This window comes from Rhea pennata, chromosome 1, assembly GCF_028389875.1.
Source record: "Rhea pennata isolate bPtePen1 chromosome 1, bPtePen1.pri, whole genome shotgun sequence".
Taxonomy (NCBI): Eukaryota; Metazoa; Chordata; class Aves; order Rheiformes; family Rheidae; genus Rhea; species Rhea pennata.
In genome coordinates, this window is record NC_084663.1 from 174,822,347 (window position 1) to 174,848,664 (window position 26,318).

A 26,318-nucleotide genomic window follows, 5' to 3' on the forward strand; every position below is an offset into this window, starting at 1 on the left:
CACAGAGCTATCACCATTATATGTGCCTAAATTATTTAGCTGCACTAGGAAAAGACTTATATATATATATATATATAAAATCATTTGAAAAGCCTACATGGAAAAAAAAGGTTGTAAACTCGGTTAGACAATTAGAGTCCCAGATGGTCTGTCGGTTTCAGTAATGTTTGCAGTTTCCTATTTTTCTCCTAACATCATGGTAGTTTATATAAGGAACTTGCTCATTTCTTCTCTTGCCAATCAGGTAAATATTTTATGAGTTTGTAGCGAACAAGTGTGGTAGTTGGTATTATAACAGAGAAAAAGACATGGTATCTGCTAAAAATAAAAAGCAACATATTTAAAGATGAATAAGGAACTAAAATTACATCAACTTCTCTTGACAAATAGGGAGATGGAACTTCAATAAAATATTGAAGCACATATGAAGGTTGAGTTTAATGTGACTCATAATTTACTCTTAATTACTTAGTAATTATTTTCTACCAAGATAGACATTCATCATAATCGCTTTGACATGCATGGACACATAATACATGAATTCTCTAAAGTCAGTGGGTGTCCCTTATTCAGAATAAATATAAGAAAATGTCCCACATATTGAAATGATGCAATACCTGCCATATTTCATATTTGTCTGAAGTTCTTTACCCAAATAAGCACACTTAACAATCTGCAGTTACTACTCCGTCACTCTTTTAAGTGAATTACTAGTCTTTTATAGATGTACGTTTATTTATTATTAATCACAACTTTAGGAAATCAAATTACACTTTATTTTTACATGCTTCCATATTAAGAAAGATTTTGACTTAACATTTTATTATATGTTTAAGGATGTATTTATGATGAAGGATACCTTCATAGAGCTTTGTGGACACAAGACACTACCGTGCTGTGTTATGACAATTAGTCAGTCAGATTGATGAGTCACTCCTTTTCCATTTATTACTCTACTCACTCTGATATCTCAGGGACTAGGCATCACCACCTGCTACCATCTTTGGAAGAAAAAAACATGCAGTTGCTCTCATGACTTTCTCTCTTAGCAGCTCTCATATACCCTGTTATTAAATTTTTAATGTATTTATCTCTGAAGTAGATATAAAAGACTTGTGGCTGGAGCCATAGTCCAGTGGAGGTGATATTGTAGTCTTAACTAGAAAATCTCATAGCATTCTTCTACTGTGTAAGCTAGATCTCTTTCTGTTAAAAATAAATGTTTGTGGAGCATGATAAGGATAAGAAAGAATTGTGGTGGTCATCCAATTCTTTTTCAAGTAGGGGCAATTTACCAAATTATGTGAAAATATGTTACATTGTAACATTTTGAACCTTAAGATGAACTATTTGAACAGCTCTGTAGTAACCCTTTAGGACTGGCTGTGCCTATGAGGTTGTTTCGGTCTGAGTAGGAAACATAACCCCCATACTAGCAGGTATATGCCATTACCAATCATCTATACTACATCACAAAAACTCTTTTCTTTATGCATAATCTTTGGAAAATTCAGCCTGGCCAGGATTGTATGGCACTTATCTGGACTAAGGATAAAATAGAGGACAAAAAAGTCCATAGCTACTTTCTGTTGTACCTGGCTTGTGTGCTGATAGTACAGATGACTTTGAGCTTGGTCTCCTGCTTCTGACCACATTTTTCTAGAAGTATGCTAGCAAACAGCACAAAAGCATCAGATTGAGGTCATGATGACACAGTCAAATCAGGAGAAGCATTACTGTGAGAAGGGCCTGCTATGGTGGGATACAAAAATACGTGAGATAATACTGGGCCTCAATTTTCCCTGTCAAAGTTCAATGTGCAAAGCGCACGCGAAGTAGAACAACAGTATGATGGTACTTGATCAGCCAGAACTCCGAAGCAGATATTGCCCATAAAAAACTCCTCAGTTGCAGTAAGAGCGTTCTTGATTATGATCACACAAAAAGTCCATGGTAGAATATGGATATCTGCATTACAGAGCTATAGCCTGCTTGGTCTTGTTTGTGAACAGACTGCAGACTTCAGAATAGACTTTTTCTATTTGATGCTCCATTTGATATCAAATAAATAATCTTTCACACTTTTTAAAATAAATTAAGAACTATAATTAAAAAAAAAAAAAGACAGAGAAAAAAAGAAAAGTCACAATAATCACCACTGTAGACTTTGACTCTTCCTTGAGATAGGACAGAAGAAGATTTGGACTCCTCTGGATCTCGAAAGGATTTGAACCTGTGTTGTGAGCCATGAGATATGCTTTAACATCCAGATATTTGGATATTATAAGAATCTTTTCCCATCTTTCTCTTTATAGTAGTTCTATTTTCTTTTTTGTTACAGCTGCTGTTGAATGCAATCTTTGTACAGCAGACCATGCCACAAAATGTTGAAAGATGTCACTTATTTCAACATCTCTGATTTCATTTGCTAATATGCAACTGTCTTCTGCTTTACTATACCTTACATTATGAAATTTGCAGACCTTTAGTCTACTTTAAGCATTATGAAAATGTGGGAAGTGTCTGAAAAAATGTTAGAACTTTTCATTCACATTTCTTATTGCCGTGACCTTATTTTTTATGCCGTAAATGGAAAATAAATAGCCTTCCTCATATAAGACAGCAGTAATATTTCTGTTTTCAAGCATTCTGTCTTCTCCTTAATGGCTCTGTGAACATAAATTGGTATTAACAAGTATTTGAATAAGGAAAATTTATTTTGTTCTCAAGCTGCTTTTATAGCTTTTCCACCAAGATTAATTACTCTTGCATTATTTTGTCAATTAGTGTTAAATAAAGAGTAGAAAATGTGGCAAATAGACAAAGCCTTCTTTCTAATTAAATGCAGGTTTAGCTCAGTTGGTATAGTGCAGTGCTGCTAATGCCAAGGTCTCAGGGTCAATCCCTGTATGTGCACCACTGAGGATTGGGCTAGATGATCTCCAGAGATCCCTTCCAACCTTACCATTCTATGATCATAATGTTATAAAATGTAATTAGTCCCTTATCTATGTTATAAAACTGAATAGCAAAGTATTTGACAACCAACTTGATGTTTATGAATTATTTAACTCCAGTACCCTTACAATAAGACAAGTGCTTAAGGTAATTGCAGAATCAGCAGAAAAAAAGTGAAAGAAACTAAGAATAACATTACTGTCCATTTGAATTAGGGTATTTAAAAGTTAGGAAAACAGTTTTTTAAAGGAGCCTTCACGAAGTGAGAGGAGTATTCAGCGAAACTAGCTCAAAACTGTTGTCTTCAATATGAAGCTGTGCCACTGTTGGTAATGAGGTTAATGACCTGCCCACCAATATTGGTGCAGAAGGTGGCAAAGTGAATAAGAAAATCAAGAATAAAGTAGAGAGTATACCCAAAGAGATACAGCTAGAAGAGATTACTTAAGAGTCATGCTGAATCTGTAAAATCTTTTGGAATGAGGCTATTCATTATTCATTTCTCTGTTTTAACACCTTTAAATATTTAATATGAATAAATTTAATATAATGACTCCAATCTTTAATAGAAACTTAAACAATATTTTTGTAGACAGATCCTCTCTCTCCCACTACACTGATGTTCATTTAGCAGAGATCTGTAGGTTCTTAGAGTTAAGACTTCTGTTTTGTTCCTTTTCAGAGTAAGAAAATAAGTGCTTGACACTTTTGTGATGTTAATGTTTGACAATATAGTAATACTTTTCTCCTGAAATATGTGCAAGCCATAAAATATGATAGACAAAAAGTAAATATTCCAATATGTTATTGATTTGATATACCCAGAAGAACAGATATGTAAGTGGCTAGCACATTCTAAATATATAAGATTTATGCAGTAAAATGCTGTTGGACTTAATCAAGATTTGGGCTCTTCTCTCCTAGGTGCAGCAAATCCTTTTACCTTCATGATCAAATAAGTTAAACTAGAATCTACCTGTCTAAAGAAATTTATTGCTTTTAAAGAAGTAATTTGCCTAGTTTTCTTTCAAAGTAAAGGTTACTCTCTACTGCTTCTCTGCACTCTCCTAGTGCTTCTCAATTTTGTGTGAGAATGAAAAACAGTCTAAACATTGTAAAATTAAAGTAGACTCAAAATACAAACGGTCTTTGTATACAGACGATAAAAGAAATTGAAAAATGAAGTAGTCTAGATCCTTCATGTTGTAGGATAAGTTTACTGTGTTCAAAATATGCTTACTCTTAATAATCTGCAATTAAAGACATCCTAAAATCTCCATTTATGACATCTTTGAGTGGCAGCACCTTTCTGCTGAAAGATATTTCCAGTCTAAATATTATTTGAGCAGAGGCATTGTAATCAAAAGTGTAGAACATTACTAGTGAGAAAAAAAAACAGATTACACCAAAACAACATTTTGTTTGACAAGTACCTAATCAGTGAAAATGATCTGTGTGCCCTTAAACCAAATATAAACTCATGATTTGAGTTAGGAATGGTTTAGTATAGGGCTCATTAAAACTATTTTGTTTGTGTTATTATACCCTATAAAATCTGAGAAAGCATGTTCAAAATCAACTGATGTCTGATATATGTGGTAAATTTTGCTCTTTAAGGTAAACAAAGGACTTTGTACAGCTCTGTAGAGTGTGAAAAAGTTGGTAAGGTTTTAATACTTGGCTATGTATATTTATCACAGATATTTATGTGTTTATGTAAATAATAACAAAGTTGAAGAATAGCATCACTTACAGTGGAAGATGAAGAGGATTGTGATGGTCTTTTATTCACACAGTATTTAATTTCACCATCTGAGATTAGCCATGAATTAAATTGTACTGGATATGAGTTTTACTCTTCCTGAAAGTTCATTGTGCCTGGGAAAAGGGACTGATGATTAATATATCCTTCCAGATCATAGACTCATAGGATAACAGGGTAATTCAGATTAGGAGGGACCTCATGAGGTCTCAAGTCCAACCTCCTTCTCAAAGCAGGATCAGCTACAAGATCAGTCCATATCCATTCAAGTCTTGACAGCCTCCAACAGTGGTGATTGCACAGCCTCTCTGGACTTCACAGTCCTCATGGTGAGGATATGCCACACTTTTTGCTTATTTATTTATTTATTTTTAACATGCCCAGATCCAGCCGTATCCTAAGCGTACTTGATGGCAGAACTGATGTTTTAGCTGATGTTACTTTTATGGCTGGAGCCGTAAGGAGAGTTTACAGATGCTTCACTGTTTACTGCAGCAATAAAGGAGAGATTGTAGGGGTTTTCTACACTGCTGCTTTCCATTTTTTTCCTAACTTAGGCCTTGCTGTGTATAGCTGCAGCCAATGGGCTGCATATGATGTTCTGGTAAGTTTTATTCACTTTACAAGTTACAGACTGGTCATCCACGCTGAAAGTCATTGAAGTCAAAGAATTAAATTTTTAACTTAACTCAGTATTTTTTGGAAAAAAAAATAAATAAATAAAACCCAGAGAATGCAAGACTAGTATGAAATGATCTGGCTGGTTTGAATGCCATGAGGAGATGTACTTAAAAATTCTATAGGACTAATGATTCTGAAAGAAAAATTTCTAGGCCTACAGCTCTTATTATAGAAGAAATGGAGTGCCCTTATGAATTAGAATTAAAAAATGTGTTACTTCCACATTCTGTAGGAATTACCATCTGCAGGAAATCTATGAGTATTCTAGTGTTAGGAACTCAACTGACTTGGGTGTATGAAACGTCAGCCAAAAAAGGCTAAAAATATGCTTTTCTGTCATCGTCGAGATACCTATCATATTTTAACTGGTTCAACCATCTATTCTTCACCAATGAGCTCATTTTGTCCAAGGATGAGACTAACTTGATGGTATGTCTGTTCTTGTCTATGTTTCAATCTGGAATGTATTATATTCATATTACTGATACTTGAGACAATATTACAGGACCAGTTACTGTTCCACTTAGGAATAACTTGCTCACTTGGATTGAATGCTCAGCAGTGTTTGTAGCACACAAAGCATATCACTAGCGCATATCTTTCAGTTTTAATCTAAAATGAATCCAATTATGTGATTCAGGAACGTTCCGTGAGAGGAATCAAAATGGCCTAAGGAGATTCACATTAGAAGTGTGCTCTGGATCCAAAACCAAATGCTAATGCAGATGCATCCAAAATAGCTCAAATAGCTCTTGATATTTATTGTTACATACATATATACACACATATGTATGTATATATAAGCAAGCAGTGTACCTTACTGAATAAACTGCATTCAGACACTCCAGGAACTCTGCTGGATTAGATATTCAATACAGAATTTGATAAAACATTGTGCTTAACTCAGACTTAACCAATATTAGAAAATATATAGCTGAACCTAATTTAAAGGCTGTGTTTAGTGTTTTAGTAAGGTTTTCTGATGTCAGAATGACAAAGAATTTAAAATGTGCTCTTTAACACTGAAGTAAACAGTACTATGGAAGTCATGCTACAGTTCCAGCTTTTAACAGTAAGCAATTCAGCATATAAAAACTTTCAAGCATTTTAACATAATATTATTGATATGCAACATTATAGTATGCCCTGCAGCACCACCAAATACTGTCTCAAAAAGTCTCTTTTTGTTCTCTCTAACCTAGAAATTAATGCATTTCCTCAGATTTCAATTTTAAATTAGGGTCTGAAAAAAAAATGCCTCTGTTAATTGAATGCAAAAATTTGTTCATATTTCTTATGACTTCAGAAAACTAGTAGGGGGTTTAATATATCCAGCTGGTCTTCCACATTACTACTGCTCTGTAAAGATTAGATACAAATTGAATTTAAATTACATATTTTTAGTTCAATTAACAAAAATATTGCTTCCATGATGGTTTTTTTCCAGTTGGTTCATTGCTATTCTGTTCCAAAGAATGAATGAATCCTAAAAGAATTATTTCCCATAGAATTCTAACCTTTGATTATAATCCAAATAGCTGGCTGGTTAAGCTTAGTAGCAGGGAATAATTATGTTGATTCTTTCAGAAGAGATATTTAAACTTTGGAAACAAAGCACTGTTACGTGTATATACAAATAAAACGTTTGTTACAGTTCTCGTGAATTAACATAGATCTTTCTTTGGATTAACTTTAACTCATCTATCCTTTAAATGTTTGTGGTTTTGCTTTATATTAGCCTTTCCCACACTCACATTACCGTTAATGGAACACATGATTCTTTCATTAAGTTAATTATGCTTTCTTTATTTCTCTATTTCTGTTAATAAGCCTTTTGTTGTATATCTCATCTTTGTATGTTATAAAAAAAGTTATATTTAATAGCAGAAGCTTCTTAATAAGTGACTCATTAATGATTAACCAGTAAGTTATTTTATAAATTTTGTTCTTTATATCTTTTGAGATTAACTGTAAAAATAAATCAGATCAAGTTCAGAAGGAAACAGTTTTGACTGTATTTTAAAGAAACTGTCTTTAGATGTTTTACTTGTAATTATCAGTGCATCATTCTGCATTTTCAGCACAGACTTGTTTCTGAAACAGCACTCTGCATTTGAGTTGAAGAAAATGAAGGAAATGAAGGAAATATGGAGACAACTTTAAACATGATTTCTTATCTTTGCTAAAAAGTATCACTTAATTTCACTTTTTTCTTTCTTTTTTTCTTTCTTTTTTTTTTTTTTTTTTTTTTTGTAACTCTTTGTGGAAGATCAAAATCAAGTGTGACAAGGTTAGTTATCTTAGATAGCTATGCTACTGAACAATAAAAAAAGATGAGAAAACTAGAGCATATTCTTATTCAGACTAATGTTACCTTGATTTCAGAGAGGACATTTAGTTTTCTTTTCACTTTCATGGGGCGGGGGAGGAAGAAGGCTATTCTATGGACTTCTCTTTTTAAAGAAAAAAAATTATCAAGATCTATGAAGTAATCATAAAATTATATTAAAGCTATGTCAAATTTAGACAAAAAAGAACATATCTAATGTCAATTTTGTATGTATTATCCCATTAATGTGTCTCATCAGGTGCTACAACCATTGAAAAGTATGATCTCAGAACAAATATATGGATCCAGGCTGGAGTGATGAATGGCAGGAGGCTTCAGTTTGGTGTCGCTGTCATCGACGAAAAATTGTTCGTCATTGGAGGCCGAGATGGTTTAAAGACATTAAACACTGTTGAATGCTACAATCCAAAGACGAAGGCTTGGACTGTGTTACCACCAATGTCAACACATAGGCATGGTTTAGGTAAGGAAAAAAGCTATCATTTTTTTTTTGGTTTTTTTTATAATTTGTAATGCAAAACTCAGTATTTTTAAGCTACCATAGCACTCCAAACAGTAACAATAACTGCTTAAATTGTTCTTGTCAGTTTACTAAGAATGTTAAGAAGCTTTAATGACTTTTTTAGTCTGCTTCAGATAATTTTTTTTATAGAGTGATTGATACTATCAGCATTAAGCATGCTGTATTGTATCCCCGTTCTCCAGAGTGCTTCCCTTCTCCTTATTGTATGAATAGTCACAGCTAAAAATTACTTGATATTAGTGATCATAGAGAAAGGTAAACCTGTTATCTGAACTTGTTTCCATTTGTTTTCTTGATTTCCTGAATCTAAAAATGCAAAAAAGAACTGTTTTTATTTTTTAAGTCTTAGTTAGATCTAACCTTTCAGATATCTACATCTAAGCTAATCACCTCTTCTTATTTATTGTCAATGGAAAAAAGATGCATTTCAAAAGCATAATTTGTGGTATCTATTTTAAATATTTTCCTTGGAATGGAATGATTCACACCCTAGAATACTATCCGTCTATACATACATATGTACGTTGTAAATGACCTGACGTGATAGAATTTCTCATTAGTAATACATAACTGTTTTCCAAGGATATGCAAAAAGACAAAATTTAGATTAATGTATTTTCACATCCCTGGAAGACAATGGAATTATGGCACATACTACTAATGAGGAGTTAAAAATTAAATCAATACATGCACAAATTCTTTTTCTCCTTTTATGCAAATTCTATATCGAAATAATGCCACAAATAAGGATAAAAAGGAAAACAAGTAAAACTGGTTTAAATGAAGATATATCTGTCCCATAATACTTAATATGGCACATTGTGAATAGTACATATTGACTGTCCTAAAGACCATGTCCCTGTTTACCACAAAATAATAGTAAAGTATGACTAGCGACAGTGGAATGTGCCTCAACCACAACTTAACTGTAGATTAACTTGTAATTCAGCTTTCTTTTCTACTGAATTAGTTACTGTTTTTGTCCTGACACTTCCAGGAAATATGCTAGCTATGTTGAAATCTTTGTTACTGTATTCATTTTCCTTCTGGGAAAAGGCTGGAATAATCTCACTGTCTTTTATTTAAGTCATCAGATATCCCAACTACAATGTACTATTTTGTTGTTGTCATTATTATTATTATTATCATTATTGTCATCATTTTTAATATATATATTTATTTTTGACATAAAAGGCAATTTGATTTACTCATAGAAATATGGGGTAGTTTTGTTTCATTTTTGAAATTAAACCAAACACAGTTGTATATTTTCCTTAAAATAAAATCCTTTTTTATCATATATGTATCAATATATATATCCATGTAACAAAACCAAACCCTCATTTATTCAATTACATATGTCATTTAAAAATGTTTCAAAAGGATCCTTCTTATTAATCACCTGTAGCCTGTGATGAGCTTTTCTGTCTTGAAGAAAGGAATTTAGCATCTGTGTGACATTCCTACCAGAATATAACACAAATAAGGTCTAAGAAACTGAACTGTCAATTTTCTGTTCTGCTAAGGTTGCCTGGGTTGATAAAAGCATCAAAGTCATGAAAAACAGAAATGGAAAAGACCTGCTAGGTCATCCTGTCCATTCCCCTGAGTTACAATCTGTAGCAAGTCCTTAAATGTTCTTCTGTATCAATATCTCTCAAAATCAAAGTGCATTTTTTTCCTGGCATTTGACACTAATAATAATATGCATTTTTATAGTATCTGGCATAATGCAGTTTTGTTATTAAACATGGTCTATAGGTTTTACAATAAAAAGTAGTGATGGGAATCTGTGTAAATGACACTTTGATACTAAATAGCTCTGTGATTTGAAATTGTTTCCTAAGATCAAATGTAATTATAATGATGCAGAAGTACATATAACACCTTCCATACCACTGCTCCAGAATTTTACAGAAACTGTTATTACTTCTAATATTCTTCTCAAAGGAGTGCTAAAAATGCAATGACTTGAGCCATTACACACAAAAACATTAAGAAAGCATTAGGAAAAGCATAGTAGAGAATAACCTTTCTCAGTGGCAAGACAGGTTGGGGCTGTGATCCAAGCCCCTTGTAGTTAATTCCAAAAAAACTTGTTATTTTAGACTGATACTTTTATGGATGCTTTTGAATCAATAAATCCAAAAGGTTCCCCTATACTTTATGTAAGGCTCTCCAGAAATGTCGGGGTGATGACTGGGGAAAAATTGATGTATTTCCCACAGGAGAAAAGAGGGAACTCGTGAGGCATCTGCCCACTTGAGGTGAGAAAAAAATGAATACTTTTGAATTTTGAATAAATTGAAGCATTTTTTTAAAATCATGTAAAGTGAGGAAAGAGGTAAAAACTATGATTTTATTGGTAATTTTATAAGAAAAATAATATTTGTAATAACTAAAAGGTGATGATGAAAATGATTAAATGTAGTGGTTTGGAACTAACAGACATGCTCTTTTTCTTCATCTGAAATTGTATAGAAAGTATAATACAGTATTTCCTGACCTTTTTGAGTAGTGATTTTTTTTTCTCTTTTTTAGTATAAACAGATATCCAGATATTCCTTTATCCAGGAATTCCATAAGAATTTTATTTTAATAAGTGCCCTTTTTAATAAGAAAGGAATATGGCTCTACAGTAAGAAATTCATTTTCATTTATTTCCTAAAATGTATATTGTGTTATGTTCTTGAAATAATAATGACAGAAATGTCTGAATTGGATTTTACATACAAGATTAACAACATATACCCATACTTTAGACTGATGTCTTTTTGTTGATACTAGTAAAAGTATTTTGGATTTACTTTGCTGTAACTGAGATCATAACCAGGCAATCCAATATCTTTATTCTCTGTTCATATAATCTTAAGTGGAACTATAGATGAAAGCTGATACATGTAGAAATTAGAAAAGGAAAACTGAAAGGTCACGTAGGGAAAGTATGTGCTGCAGGAACTCGTATGTTGGCTGGTTTCAGTGCTGTCAACAGAAGATGAGTGGAAGTGGTGGTAGTGACAGGTGAATAAGCAATGCTAACATGAAAAAAATAAAGAGTAAACTGTTGAACCCACAAATATTTCAACTAACAGTCATTCTAATTTAACTGACAAGTGAAATAGTCCAGAATATGGAAGAGTAATATGAAGCCAGAAAGACAGAGAAAGGTGCAAATGAAATACGAGGAAGGTAGAGGAACCTACCTGAGAAACAGGAAACAAGTCATATGTGCAAAGCAAGAACAGGCACAAAGAGAGAAAAGGGGGGGGTGGGGGGGGGAGAGAGTAAAATAAACAATGGATGAAAAGTTGATAAAATAGAACATGGATATTGAACTGCTTCATGTGAGGAAGAGAGAGGCTTATATAGAGGAGGAAGGAAGGAAATAGAGAACAAATGATAGAATAAATTTAAATTTTAGATTTAGTCTTTTGTGGCAGGTGTCCTAATTTTTCTCGCCCTCTTCATTAGCTATTGAAAAGGTGCCTAAGCTCCTGTTTTAGGCTATGTTTACAATATTTATTATGCCTGGGCTTGAGCTCTGGGCTTTGGCTTGGTGAATTTAATGATCTCACTGTCCATATTCAAATACAGCATTTGCAGTATGATCAGAGGGGGATGATGAGGGATGGCAGGTGCTAACAAACCCCTGTGCAGCTGAGCCTGGAGACAGGTTGCAGCATCCCCTTTCCTTCTCCGTTCCTGGAAGACTGAATTTTGGTACTTGCAACCAGACAACCAACACTGTGAAAGTACCTTTGTTTCACTGTTGGTAGGAAGGCACCTACGTGTGTAATGCAAATGTATTTTTAAGCACCTGCCTGTAATGTGGCTGTCACTAAAGTGGTGCGTGCAAAATTAACATCGAAGAGAACAAATGCAAAAATCAGAGATAGAGATAGAATAGGGAAGTTAGAGAGTTGTAAGAAAAAATAGCTTTGATGATGATGATAAAAAAAAAAACCAAATGACATTATGTGTTAGCATAAAAGTCTATAAAATATTGAAAAAGAATAAGTTAAAAATGAAGATTAAATTTAATTTCAAGAGGAAATGAGATAGATCATATTAAGCATACTTAGTTCTTAAGTATTTTACAAATATTTGTTCAGCTAGATGTTACTGTAAAACGGAAGCCTGTGGGAGATGGTGGGAGAAACATCGTTCCGGTACATCACAGTCCAAATTATTTTTATTTGTTTCTGTTTGACGAGATTTATTGTCTGTTCTGTTAAGTGTTATATGAGTGATTGAAAGGCTCACATGGATTCACTGTGTCAAGAAATATTATCTCCCAAACAGTGTCCTTAAATGACACCAAATAGTACCCAGTGTTGTGAGGACATTAACATTTACTGGAAAGCAGTTTCCTTTAGCAGAAATTTCTCAGTTGTCTCCAGTGAGACCAGTTTAAGTCTTGAGCCATAGAATATGATGAACAATATCTCAGCCTGGGCAACACAGTTATAAAAATAAAGTTGTGCTGATATTAATGAGATTTAATTTAATAAATAATCAGAGTTTTTGAAAGTGAGACAGTTACCTTTTTGTTTCTGAGTACCAATGATGTGCTCAATTCATAATTTCACATTTGTGACTAAGCCTATAAAAAAAGGAAGTCATCTTAAAAAAAGTAAAAAACAAGAAAAAAGGCAAGTCATATGTTCACAGTGCTTGATGCTTTAAGACAAATATAGAAGATCTCTTAGTTTACAAAAAGCCAAAACCATACTATTTGGATGTTCTTACATTCTGCCCACTTCTTATATGAAGTACTATATTTACCTTTTATATATGTACAGAAAAGAGAAATCAGCACAGCTTCTGTGTATTTGTAGTTTGTGTCTTGAAAATTACTGCAAGAGGCAGGTGGTGTAAACTGCAGACATTAACACTAGAGCTCAGAGGTTTTATGCATAAGATTGTTTCTTGGTTCAAACAAAGCCTCCAGTAGTGAAAAAGGAACAAACAACAATATTTTTTTTCAGATTTACTCTTTTGTTATGATAGCATGGCCATGTGGATGGATGCCAAAATTGAACATGGTAGAGACTGAGTTCAAGGGATATCGTATATTGGGGTACATGCCTAGGAAGGGAAGAAGAGACTGTAACTTGAGAATGAACGTTTCCCAAAGCCACCTGCTCCTTAGATCCAGCTTGATTTTTCTTATATTCTACTTTAACCCCTACTGTGGAACCCAAAACACTAAACGGGGGGGGAGAAACAAGAGGATTAGTTGGGGAGAAAGTGGGGAAAACCCCTTAATTTGTAAGTGATAGTGGGAAGTGTTAATGGAGGGAAAGGTTGTGGAGAATCTGAAGTATGAGTCAGAAAGCTTGAGGCAAAATACATAGTAAAGGCATTATGTAAAATCAGAGCTAACAAATGAAAAATAAAATGGGACTTTATGTCTGCTGAGGCCAAAATCAAAGATATAATTACCCTCTCTTAGGATCTGATCCAAAAGTAATACTGAGAATACATACATGTATCTAATCATTCAAATATATGTGATAGTACGCACGCACACACACATGAACACACACACATGTCTATGCATATGATTTTGCTGGTCCAAATTTATTGCAGTCATTCTGTGGACTTACAGCATTATCAATGCCTTGGTCCATAATGTAAAACTATGAGCACTTTTCGTCTTGTAAGCTATAAATAACCCCTCACTTCACAACCAAGTGAATTAAAGCAGTTTGCCTTTATTGGAAATATTCAGTTATTACCAAATCCATGTGCCTGTAGAAAAATCGTGGGTGTTTTCTTTCTTCAGCAGCAGTTATAATATATGAAATGGCCAAGTGTGAAAAAAATTAATTGATAACTGAATTCCAAATGCAGCTGCATCTTGAAGGTATTACTCTCCTGAAACAAATAATAAGTAGATTTTTATGTTATTGAATACTTTGTTTCTTTGAATAATTGTACTTTGCATAGAAGAATATTTTTGAATTCATGTAAAAACTTAATGTCATATATCTAATTATTTTTCTCTGTGATTTGAATACAAGGCAGAATAAAAAGTCGTATTTCATATTAAGTAATGAGAAGCAATTAAGTTTTTATGAATATAAATTTACTTTGAGTGCTAATGACAATCCAAAAACACTGACATCAGTTAAGGCAGAAATCTGAAATGTAGTCAATGAATTATAGATTTGTAGATTATTATTGTGATTCTTAAAGAGGACTACTTAAACTTATTAAAATTTACAGTGAATACAAGTAGTGAAATGTCTGTTGAGTTTTAAGTGTAATTAATATTACATAAGATTTAATAAAGTAAATAGCTTTGCTCATCAAGATATTTTACTTTGGGGAGATTATTTTGCTTTTTCTTAATGTGCAGAACCCAAACATAATAAATGCGTGTTAATGATCATTAAATTCTGCATACTCAAAGAGAAGTTTAAAGGCTGTATTGAATTTTCTTCTATTCACTCTGAAGCAGTTTTGGAAATGCTAATTTTGATTATTTTACTCAGATAAGTATTTCTGGTGATTTTATACATCACTTAAATTACTGTAAGGCTTTCTATTCATGTGCAGACAGGCACATGACAGCTATGTCATGAGAGCATCATCAATGTTCATTATGAAGAACTTAAGATTTTTTTGATTATTTATACTATTTAAAGGTCTTAAGAATGAAATCTGTTGTTAGTAGAAAAAGGTTAAATTGTTTGATGGTAGATACTTTCACTGAACCTTTCATTTTCTTTGAGAAAATACTTCTTATTACATTAATTCAAGTCCTTATTGACTGTTAAGGGTCTTCTCTCTCTCTTTTTTTTTTTTTTATCATTATTTTAAGCACAGACCATAGCTGTCAGAGTGAAAGTGTATTATATCAGTAAGTCATGCATAAATAGAGCAACAATTTCGTATCAGAAAGTGCATAAAGAACTCGTTCACCAGTGGAAATTTATAAACCTCATTGCTGATGCGTCAATAGAAAAAGATTCTATTAATAAAAAAAAAGTTAAAATAATTTAAATATTTTTTAAAAATAAAGTAAAAATTGATATAATTTTAAACTTTATGTTTTCATCAATTAAAATTGTCAGGAAAAATGATTTCCTGTATAATTAATTCATCTTGACTTGGTGCATTTGCACAGTACATCTTCATTGTTACTGGGAAAAAAGCTGTGTTATTGCTCTGAGTCTGTGTCAGTGTAAAGTTAGATTGTTAGTTTTAGTATAACTGTAAGTTTATCCTTACTACATGGTAAAAAACAGAGGGAAAATATGTGTTTAAATATAACAACAATAAACAATCTAAGCTTATATATAAAGTTGTCAAGTGATATTTTATAGATTGTTCTATCTACTTTTAAAAGTATTTCATTAGTCTCTGCAACAGTGATTTAAAATGTAGGACACAAAAGAATTTTTAGATTTAATGATGATATTTAGATTGAAGATATGTTTCCTGAATCTCATACTATCTTTTTTTTTTTGTTGTTTTTTTAATGAAAAAGTCCGAGGTATTTCTATCCATAATGGGTGTTGACTGCAAATAAGTTGCCAAATGTGTTTTTTTAATACTAAAAAACAGTATTTATTAAAAGATAACTTTAATATTCAATATTCTATTTTTATATATGTATATATAAATTTAACAAAAACAATCCTGTTTATATTGGAAAGTACTTCTTGTTTAAATAACAAAGATCAACTTTTCTGGGCCTCACAGCTTATATATTCCTTTCAGTTACAGTCTGTAAGGTTTGCTATTTGAGTGTGATTACACTGTTGTTGTCTATTTGAAAGATCTTTATGTAATTTATAACATGTTCACTAGCTTATTGCTAGATTGGAATAAATGTATTGCTGTCTGTCCCTGCTTTTAAATTGAATATTAGATAATGTGTTGTTGGCAACTACAGGTCAGTTCACAAAATGACAGGAATGCAACAAATAAAAGCAAAGATGATAAATGCTAAGGAAAGTGATAATGAATTTTGACTTAGTGATGGGATGTTTTCCACAAGTTAAGATAATCCTTTAACTTCTATTTGTTTTCCAAATCAAAATTCCAAAAGAAGTGAGAAATAAGCAAGAACTTTATTACTCCCTCAAACTAAAGGACTAGCTGTATTGTGAGTCAGAAATCTTTGATGGGTATTCCTTTAAACAAATAAATATCTGCATCTGAGTAAACTCCCTTTATAACAATAGAGAAAAACTCTAAGATGTCATGTTGTCTTAATCTAATATATCCTAGAGTAAAAGGTAGAAATTAACAGACTGGCATAAGCAATATATATATATGCAAGGGACCCACATTAGTCATACTCACACTTAAATCTCATTTTCTAGTCTTGAGCTGCAGATAAGCTTTGCACCACAGAGAACACTTCATTTACAAATTTGACAAGTAAAATTTTGTATTGCATCAATTATATTCAGTTAAAGCCAAATTAAAGTCTTAAAATACATAAAGCTGTGAGTCTTTCGTTTTCAAATTTTTGTGAAGCAGGGTGTTAGTACCAATATAACATTTTAAATCTAGAAATAAGTCCCAGAATCAGTTCTCATCATAAAACTGATAGTACTTGGGTAGTCTTCTTCAACTCAACTTGTCTGAAGAGTCTAAATCGTTTCTTTTTTAAGGGCACTTCAATTTAGGGCTTAGAGATATGATTTGGGTATCATGTCTTAAATTACTTTTTATCAGCTGTACTTAGCAATAGAGTGCTCTATTCTCCATCTAAGTAAAAAAAAAATCAAATCTGATAGTTTAAACTATTTTTAATCAGTTATGCTAAAACTAACAATCTAATTTTACACTGACACAGACTCGGAGCAATAGCACAACTTTTTCCCTGTAGTAATGAGGATGGACTGAGCAAACACACCAAATGCCGATGCAGATTATTGACTATTCCTTTTATTCCTCATTGAAACACGAATGAAACACTTATAAATAACCACTTGTTAGCCAAAACAGGATGAAATATTCTTTTCCAATCCAGTACATTCCTGTGTAGCTGCAAGTTTTTAAGTATGTCATGAAGAAAGAGGATTTTGGAAAAGGTTTACCAGTTGTTGCCTAGCAACAACGAATAATCCTGTTCTAAGGAACAAGACTAGGGTTTTGATTTTTTTTTTTTTTTTTCAGAAAAAGGATATAATTTGGCAATTGCAGTTATATAAGAAGATATTGGAATTGAGTCTTACAAGGGATGTCAAGGACAACAGGAAGGGCTCCTTCAAATACATCAGCAGCAAGAGGAGGACTAGGGAAAATGTGGGCCTGCTACTGAATGGGGCAGGGGCTCTGGTGACAAGGGATACAGAGAAGGCAGAATTACTGAATGCCTTCTTTGCTTCAGTCTGCACTGCTAAGGGCAGCCCTCAGGAATCCTGCAGCCTGGACGTGAGGGAGAAAGTCCAGAGAAGGGAAGACTTTCCTTTGGTTGAGGAGGATAGGATTAGGGACCTTCTGGGCAGGCTAGACATCCACATATCCATGGGCCTGGATGGGATGTACCCACAGGTACTGAGGGAGCTGGTGGATGTTGTTGCCAGGCCACTCTCCATCATCTTTCAAAGGCCCTGGAGAACTGGAGAGGTGCCTGAGGACTGGAAGAAAGCCAATGTCACTCCAGTTTTCAAAAAAGGCAAAAAGGGGGACCCAGGCAACTTGAGGCCCGTCAGCCTCACCTCCATCCCTGGAAAGGTGATGGAACAGCTCATTCTGGATGTCATCTCCAGACATATGGAGGAAAAGAAGGTGATCAGGAGCAGCCAGCATGGATTCACCAAGGGGGAATCCTGCTTAACCAACCTGATAGCTTTCCGTGATGGAATGGCTGGCTGGGCAGATGAGGGGAGAGCAGTGGATGTTGTGTACCTTGACTTCAGCAAGGATTCCCATGGCATCCTCCTAGGCAAGCTCAGGAAGTGTGGGTTAAACGAGTGGACAGTGAAGTGGTTTGAGAACTGGCTGAAAGGCAGAGCTCAGAGGGTCATCATCAGTGGCCAGTTGGAGGCCTGTGGCTAGTGGGGTCCCCCAGGGCTCAGTCCTGGGTCCCATCCTGTTCAACTTCTTCATCAATGACCAGGATGAAGGGACAGAGTGCCTCCTCAGCAAGTTTGTTGATGATCCCAAGCTGGGAGGAGTGGCTGATACACCAGAGGGCTGTGCTGCCATTCAGAGAGACCTGGGCAGGCTGGAGAGCTGGGTGAAGAGGAGCCTCCTGAGGTTCAACCAGGGCAAATGCAGAGTCCTGCACCTTGGGAGAAATAGCCCTAGGCACCAGTACAAGCTGGGGGCTGGAGAGCAGCTCTGCAGAGAAGGATGTGGGAGTGCTGGTGGATGACAGGTTGACCATGAGCCAGCAATGTGCCCTTCTGGCCAGGGGAGAATTAGGGAGAGTGTTGCCAGCAGGTGGAGGGAGGTGATCCTGCCCCTCTGCTCAGCCCTGGGGAGGCCTCATCTTAAGTGCTGTGTCCATTTTTGGGCTCCCCAGGACAAGAGAGACATGGAGCTACTGGAGAGAGACCAGCAAAGGGCTACAAAGATGATCCGAGGGCTGGAGCACCTGCCCTGTGAGGAACGGCTGCGAGAGCTGGGCCTCTTCAGCCTGGGGAAGAGAAGACTGAGGGGGGATCTGATCAATGTGTACAAGTACCTGAAGGGAGGGTGTCAAGGGGACGGGGACAAACTCTTTTCAGTTGTCCCGTGTGACAGGACAAGAGGCAATGGGCAGAAATTGAAGCACAGGAAGTTCCGCCTGACCGTGAGGGGGAATTTCTTCCCTGTGAGAGTGACGGAGCACTGGCACAGGTTGCCCAGAGAGGTTGTGGAGTCTTCTTCTCTGGAGATCTTCAAGGCCCACCTGGTTGCAATCCTGTCTACCATGCTCTAGGTGACCCTGCTTGAGCAGGGAGGTTGGACTAGATGATCTCCAGATGTCCCTTCCAATCTTACTGATTCTGTGATGCTGTGGCATCAACCTATTAAAAGTTATGTAGCACTTTATTCAGCCTAAAACGTTAATTTGGACATAGAAGCATAAGGCCAGAAATCTCTCAGGCAAATCCTTGCACTTCGTCCTCGACCAAATCACTGTATAGATAAGACAAATAGATTCAGCCATTACATTGCCTCTGCATTGAGGATTTGGACTCCCTACCTAACACTTTCCTTCAAATCAAGCTATTAAAGAAATCATCTTCAGATAAATACAATAGTTTTCTATCAAATATTATTGGAATAAAAGTATCAATGTTTTCTTTAAAAAAAATAAATATTCTTCCCCCCCCTTTTTTTTTTTTTTTTTTTTTTTTTTTGAAAAAAAGGAGATGTCTGGGTTTTCTCCTTTATAGGAACAGATTTTATGATGTTAAGAAACTCTAAGAAAAATTGAAAAATGGTAATTAATCAGGAATAAAAATATTTCTCTGTGTTTGGACAGATTATATTTCTGTCTTGTTAACTTATCAAGTGAACTAACTTAGTATTCTCAATGGAAAATAATAAAAAAGAACAATTGTAACTTTTTATTAAAGCAAAGGTAACTTAGATCCCAGTGAATGATACATGTGTTGTATTCGAAGATAATAAAAATACAGAAGTGATTTATTGATGTATGTATGTATGATTTGGGAAATACCAAAATTACTTATTTTGGGAAAAAAATACTTAAGATATTATATTAAACAAAAAAAAGTTGAATAAGATTTGTAAGACAATTTATATTTAAATAAAACTGAGAAAGTCATGAAGTATTTAATGTCTGAAAGCTATTGGTAACATACCAGGTAGTACTAATGGAAGCTCTCACTCATTTAGTATTTCTGATATTTCCTTAATAAAGAAATCAGTAAAATAATTGATAATAAATATGTTATTATAATCAGCAGTTTAATTAATAATAAAAGGTCCATCAATAAAATTAAAATTATCATTAAAATATTTTATCCATTGATTTCATTTGAAGAAAAAATGTATTTTTGAACTATAGATGTCTAAAATTTCAGTAGATTATTTTAAAATATACCTCACGTGAAAATATCAGAAAATATCAGAAAAAGGTGCAGATACTAGAAATTCTGCTAAATCAGTAATAGCAAAAACAACAGATGATTGTATTGAAACAGCTGAAGGACAAAATGAATGTCATAAAGAGATTGATACTAAAGGTTTATAATGAACAATTGATTATGATAAAAATTATGCAGATTACGCATACTCAAACAGAGTAGATTGGAGTAGCAACAACTGAGAAAAAGCTTTTATACAATTTATCAACTGTTGGAGTTTTACCTTTTTATAAAATATAAAAATATAAAATACTGTAAATTATTACTTGTTCAAAAAGGAAAATCTAAAGATAAGTGATACTTCTCTTCAGACCTACACTGAAGGATAGCTTTCAAGTCAGTGAAAGTTTAATTTTCATCTTACATTTAATTTTTTTCTCATAGTAATTAAATGATAACTTTATTTTACTTAATGTCTAAGCATCAGTACATACATGCTTGTCTATAAAGTTACAATTTATCAAAAAGGCATTCAAGGCAAATCAGAAAATATTAAAGAAGAATGGGGAATATAAGTGAAGGCTTAATACAGCTTTAACAGGTGCATCCATGATAACTATTAAGAGTATAAGAAATGCAGAGAATGAAGGGGATCCTTCTTCTTCTTTCTCCACTAGCTTGCGGGATAGCCTCTTCTTTTTATGTACCATAATTGCAAGGCTACAGATGATGAGGCAAAAAAAAGGGCAAATTTACATCTTTTAGTTAAAAAAAAAAAGATGAAAGATAAAATGTTATTACAAAATGAATGGGATGTAGAACAAACCATTATATAAACCACTATGAGAAGCAAACAAAGCAGAGGGATGTGTAGGCAGATGTATGGGAATCTGAAATGCCATTATCAACATAAAGGTAGATAAGAACCTCCAGCGCCTTTATGAATAGGAAACCAGGCAGCAGTGAATCATAAAGAAATACCCTTATATATTCAGTGAAGTGAGGAGAATGAAATTAGCATTGAAACTAACAGGCTGATCTTATAGTGGATCATATTGTGTTGATCAATAACAAAAGTGTATTTATTTATGATTAACTTGTTTTCAAAAAAGTGCTCTAAACATATAGACTATTAACAAATAAAAGAGTTACCAAAAGATATAATAGTATTTTCCTCTAGAAGTTTGCTTTTGTTATTCTTTTAAATCAGTGCTACATTGTAGTGTCAAAAATTAGAATACTAGATGAAGGAAACTTTCCCAGATCTTGGTTTATTAGAGTTTGTTGATAATTAATTGCTCAGGCACAGTCAACAGGCATCTATTTGTTTATTGTAAAACAAATAGTCTACTAAAAATCAACTTGAAAATAATTAAGCCCTTCATTCAACCATACTCATAATACAGACTGAACTCTACTATGTTGGGCAACACCATGTCATGTTTCTAACCATGTGCAGCTCAAATGACCACAGCATCTATTCAGCTCGACTTTAAATCAAAAGAGTTATAAGCCTGATGCATTCATATATAATATGCATGTTTCATTAATATAAAGAAAATGTCCACTACCTTTTTATCTATATAATATGACAAAACAATTTAAATCTTTAATCTATCCCTTCTTCTTTTATATTCTTCTACAAAAGTTTATCCACTATGATGTTAATCTAGACAGGATGACTGGAAAAGAAAACAAATATCTCAAGGAGAATGACTGATATACTCTGTCCCAAGAGAGGTCTTTGAGTTGAATCTTGTTAGAAATATCTTGCTTTTCTGCAATGGTAAATCTATTTAAGTATGTCTGCATTTCACAAGGCAGCATCGTGCTGGAGATGTGTGATGTTGCTCTCTATAGGGTGATATGTCTAAATGGTGCACAATCACAGATATGCCAAAGAAAATAGCCAAATCCTGGACATATTACAAGCACCTAAGCATTAAGGAGGGTAGAGTAATTCTAGAACAGGCCAACTTACCAAAATACAGCAATGCTCTGGCATAGCTGTATTATTTACTGTTCCAGAAGCAGCTGTTAAAGAATTAGTTTGAGAATCTCTCTTTCACACAATATTGCATAGCACCATGTACGCCTGTTGTTAAATTGTTATTTTTTTAATGTAGAGATCTCAAGGGAAATTCTAGCTTCCACTTTTTTGACAGAAGACCTCAGACTCTTAAGGTATTTTCTCAGCAATGTTGATTTGCATGTATATTAGATTTTTGCCCTAGATTTTTGTCCTAATCACCAGGAGCATTAAAGAGAGATTTTTTCTGAATTATAAAGTACCTTGTCACTGTACTTTGCTCCCTTATTAAGTAGTAGATCATGACCCAAATCACTGAAGAGCTACAAATCATAATGGTAACAGTTATAATAATTTCTGAGTCAGGTTCTCATGATAATGGTGTGGCAGAGTTGAGAATTGGGTGTCTTGTCTGCAAAATGGAATGTAAGTAAAGAAATGGTAAGCACATCCTTACCTCTATAAATCTGCATTACATTAACATGCCAGTATAATATCTTCTGGCCCAAGAGGGCAGGGGTATTTTTTTAAAAATTCTTTTAATCAACCTTGATACCTGTCTCTGGATGAACAGACACTCAACAATGTGTCACTGATTATTCACGCAGGAAGGTAGGTCAGGTCTAATTCTCCAGTTTATCACACACTAAACTCCCAGATAGACCCACAGCAGCTCTGTGTGCACAGCCAAATATATCTCAAGAACTATGCAGATATTTCACACGAAGTTTAAGATTACATTGTGTGAAAGCTGTGTATCAATTAGTTAAACCTCCTCCATAATTGAAAGCAAGTAGGGATTTACTTTCATTTCTTTTTGTGTGTGTGTTGAGACCAGTAGCATGGAAGAAAAAAGGCTTAAGACATGAAGAGGGCAGGAGTCGAATCCAGAGAAACAGCAAGGTTGGCCAGAATTAGGTCAGAACTGTCCAATTACGTTTCTGTGGATGTGGTGAGAAGGGAGATTGTTAGAAATTTGCAGCTACTCGGAAACTAAGTGCTTAGCTTAACTGGATGGAGAAAACTTCAGGTGTTGCTTGATCAAGTTTAATACTCAACTATCAAGTCACTGGTTTATTCATGTCCTCACCTTCACTGCCATGCTATAGCATATGCCTACTCTCTTAAGAAGTAACTTCCTCTTTGAAAAACAGCAACCCTCAGTTGTTGGGTACTAGCTTATCCTTCCCAGTTAAAATGATGTGTCTCTATAAAACAGCAGAAATGCAGAGCAAATGTACATCTAACCCAGCATTTTTCTTTGCCTTTTAGTATCCAAATGGCAGTATTAATATGAATCTACAGTTGCTGCAATTTTATTAAACATTATTGCTTTTAAAAGTTCAAGGGTATTAGATTTATCTCACAAATGCATCCAGGAAAGCAAAGCAAGTTAGAAATATGAAAGACAATGTTCTATTATTTTGTAACATCACAGAAAGGCAAATTAAAAATCATATTCCAATCTCTTAAGATAAATTATTGAAGTTGTACAGATCTCAGCAACTAATTAGACATAATATTGATTTTTTTTTAATATATACGTAACTTTGTGAAAATAGTGCTGATAATGAAAGGGAAAGTACATGCCATTGCACACTAGCAATATTTCTTTTTAGATCTCATTTAGCTAAAAAAAAATACACATTTTTTTCATAAACTCCTAAATCTAATTGACTAGGAGCATTATTTTCCATGTAAAAAAGAAAAAAGAAACATATATATATAGTGTGTGTGTATATATATATTCTTCCCAAGATACAGCAACATTCTATCTGCAAGTGATTATCCTTCTTTGTTTTACTTTTATTTTTTCTTCCTGTATCCACAATTTGATTGTAAATTTTATTTATTTATTTATTTATTTATTTTAAGTTCAGGACTATGCCAGTTTCAATTTGCATTTATTATATGTTTAACAGCAATAAGCTGATACACAATTTAGCTAGGACACTTTTTATCAAAATTACACATTTTTCCCAGCAAACAAATTTATTATGGGAATGAAGGTTAACAGTTACTAATTTCTATATGACTGAAAGAAGAACAAACATTGAGTTATAAAGCTTTTGGTCACTTTTAGGGAAACAATAGGATTTATTTCTACTATACTTAGAGCATTTGACTGTCTTAACTTCTTATAGTTTACTTTGAGTAGGTAAATTGTCCTGCAATTTGGGCATTATTTATATATATTTTTTACTATTTGCATCAGTATAAAAAGGATTAATTTAACCATCTGCCAAATAGCTTGCATTATGTAATAATAATTTAATTTTCTGAAAAAGTCCAAGAGTCCAGTACATTATAAATTGAGATCATAACCAATGACTTATAATTTCTCTAGTCTGGTAGTATGATATTTGAAAAAAGTGTTTTATATGAGAATAATGCACCCATACAGCCTTCATACATGAACTTTACTATCAGATGTTTTTTTTTTTTTTTCCTTTCTTTATAATTCTGTGCAATATTTGCCATATTGGAAATTTTTGGGGAAATTTTAGAATGGTTAGAAATTGGATTTTCTGAGTAATTCCTTAGAGTATTATTCATATTTGTTTTGTATGATAAGAACTCTACATAAAGTAAGTCGTACGAGAATTGACTATTTAGCTCTTGCTAGCTGTGTTCCATTTATATCTCAGAACAGATATGCAGCTGATGGGCTTTACTGGCACTTTTTTTTTTCCTGATGCTTACAAATATTCTTCTGATCTTTCCATTAAGATCTTATATCATGCTTCATTTTGCTTCAGAATAGACCTCTATTGCTTGCTGTGTCTGCTTTAATGCTGCATTTTCTCCTCTTAATTTTCATAACTTCTCCACCATTAAAAGAAATTTTAATTGCAACTTCTACTACTTAGACTAGCATTCACTTCATTATCTCATCATCTCTACTGAAGATGTTACTGAAAGCATCTTTCCTCTTCAAAAAAAGATGTTTCCTGTTGTAAAAAGAAATCTTCATATTTACATTTCTGGTCTCAGCTGTCCAGAAGCTAAATGTGGAGTAACAAAGTCAAACTGTTCAGAATCTCATGAAAATCAAAATGGTTCATCAAAAAATAGATAGGTTAGATTAGTCTTACAATGCCAGAGTTACTCTTTTCTACAGATTAAAAATAAGTAAGTGCTGATTCCACTAATTTCCACTTTCTTTAATTAGATAAATAATACACTTAATTAGTTTTAATGTATTTTTTCTATAAGAAAACTCTCCCATTTTGAATGTATGTTTGCTTTTCTCAGCACAAAAACAAATCAGTAGTCTTGTGTGGGACATTAAATCCAAAAGAATTTCAATGTTTCATGTGAACATACTGCATGCTCTTCTGTGGTAACTTTTTTTGCTCTACTGGTTAAAAATATACTGCCAAAGAGCCATCACTGTTTTAGAGCTGTTCTGCTTCAAGATGGCACTGGTATCTGGATCTTGCCTCAAACAAGTTTCACCAAATTGTTGAAGATGAGATGTGGGAAGAGAAGCTTTGTTGGCCTTGTCTTTGTTTTCTCTTAGCAAATGAAACCCTTAAAGAGAGGACAGTGATATCACACTTGTGTGCACTTCGGTCAGTGACAGTAAGACTTCAAGTATCAGCTAGAACTGTTATTGTCTTACTTAGCAACCTTCTCTCTATAACATATTTAAATAATACCATTATCTACTTTCTGAGTGAAATCCAGATGGCTATTTATGATTTAATAGACACAGAATGTGGGGAAACAAAATTACAAACTCTGATGTCACTTTAGTATAGGACACTTGCAGTGAACATGAAAAAGTGTATCATGAAGTCAATGATCTGACCTTTAAAAATACATTTTTCAGCATCTTGACTGGAAAAAGACATTTTTTTTTTCAAAAGACTGCAGAAATTTGTTTCACTATTAAGAAAAATAAATTTTTTGTGGAGTTCAGTACCTTTGCTCTTTAAGGAAGAGGAATTCTGCTGTGTGCTAATAGGAGTGGAACTCTGACATTTCATTACAGACTATTT

At 33.7% G+C, this 26,318-nt stretch overlaps 1 protein-coding gene across 2 annotated transcripts in view; it reads left to right on the forward strand.

The window, feature by feature from the left end:
- Positions 1-26,318, forward strand: part of KLHL1 (kelch like family member 1) — a 243,290-nt gene that overhangs the window by 174,052 nt on the left and 42,920 nt on the right. For both annotated transcript variants that reach the window (XM_062576137.1, XM_062576148.1), the window contains one exon: positions 7,990-8,214. In XM_062576137.1, coding sequence (XP_062432121.1) covers positions 7,990-8,214 — 225 coding nt within the window. The remainder of the gene's footprint in view (positions 1-7,989; positions 8,215-26,318) is intronic.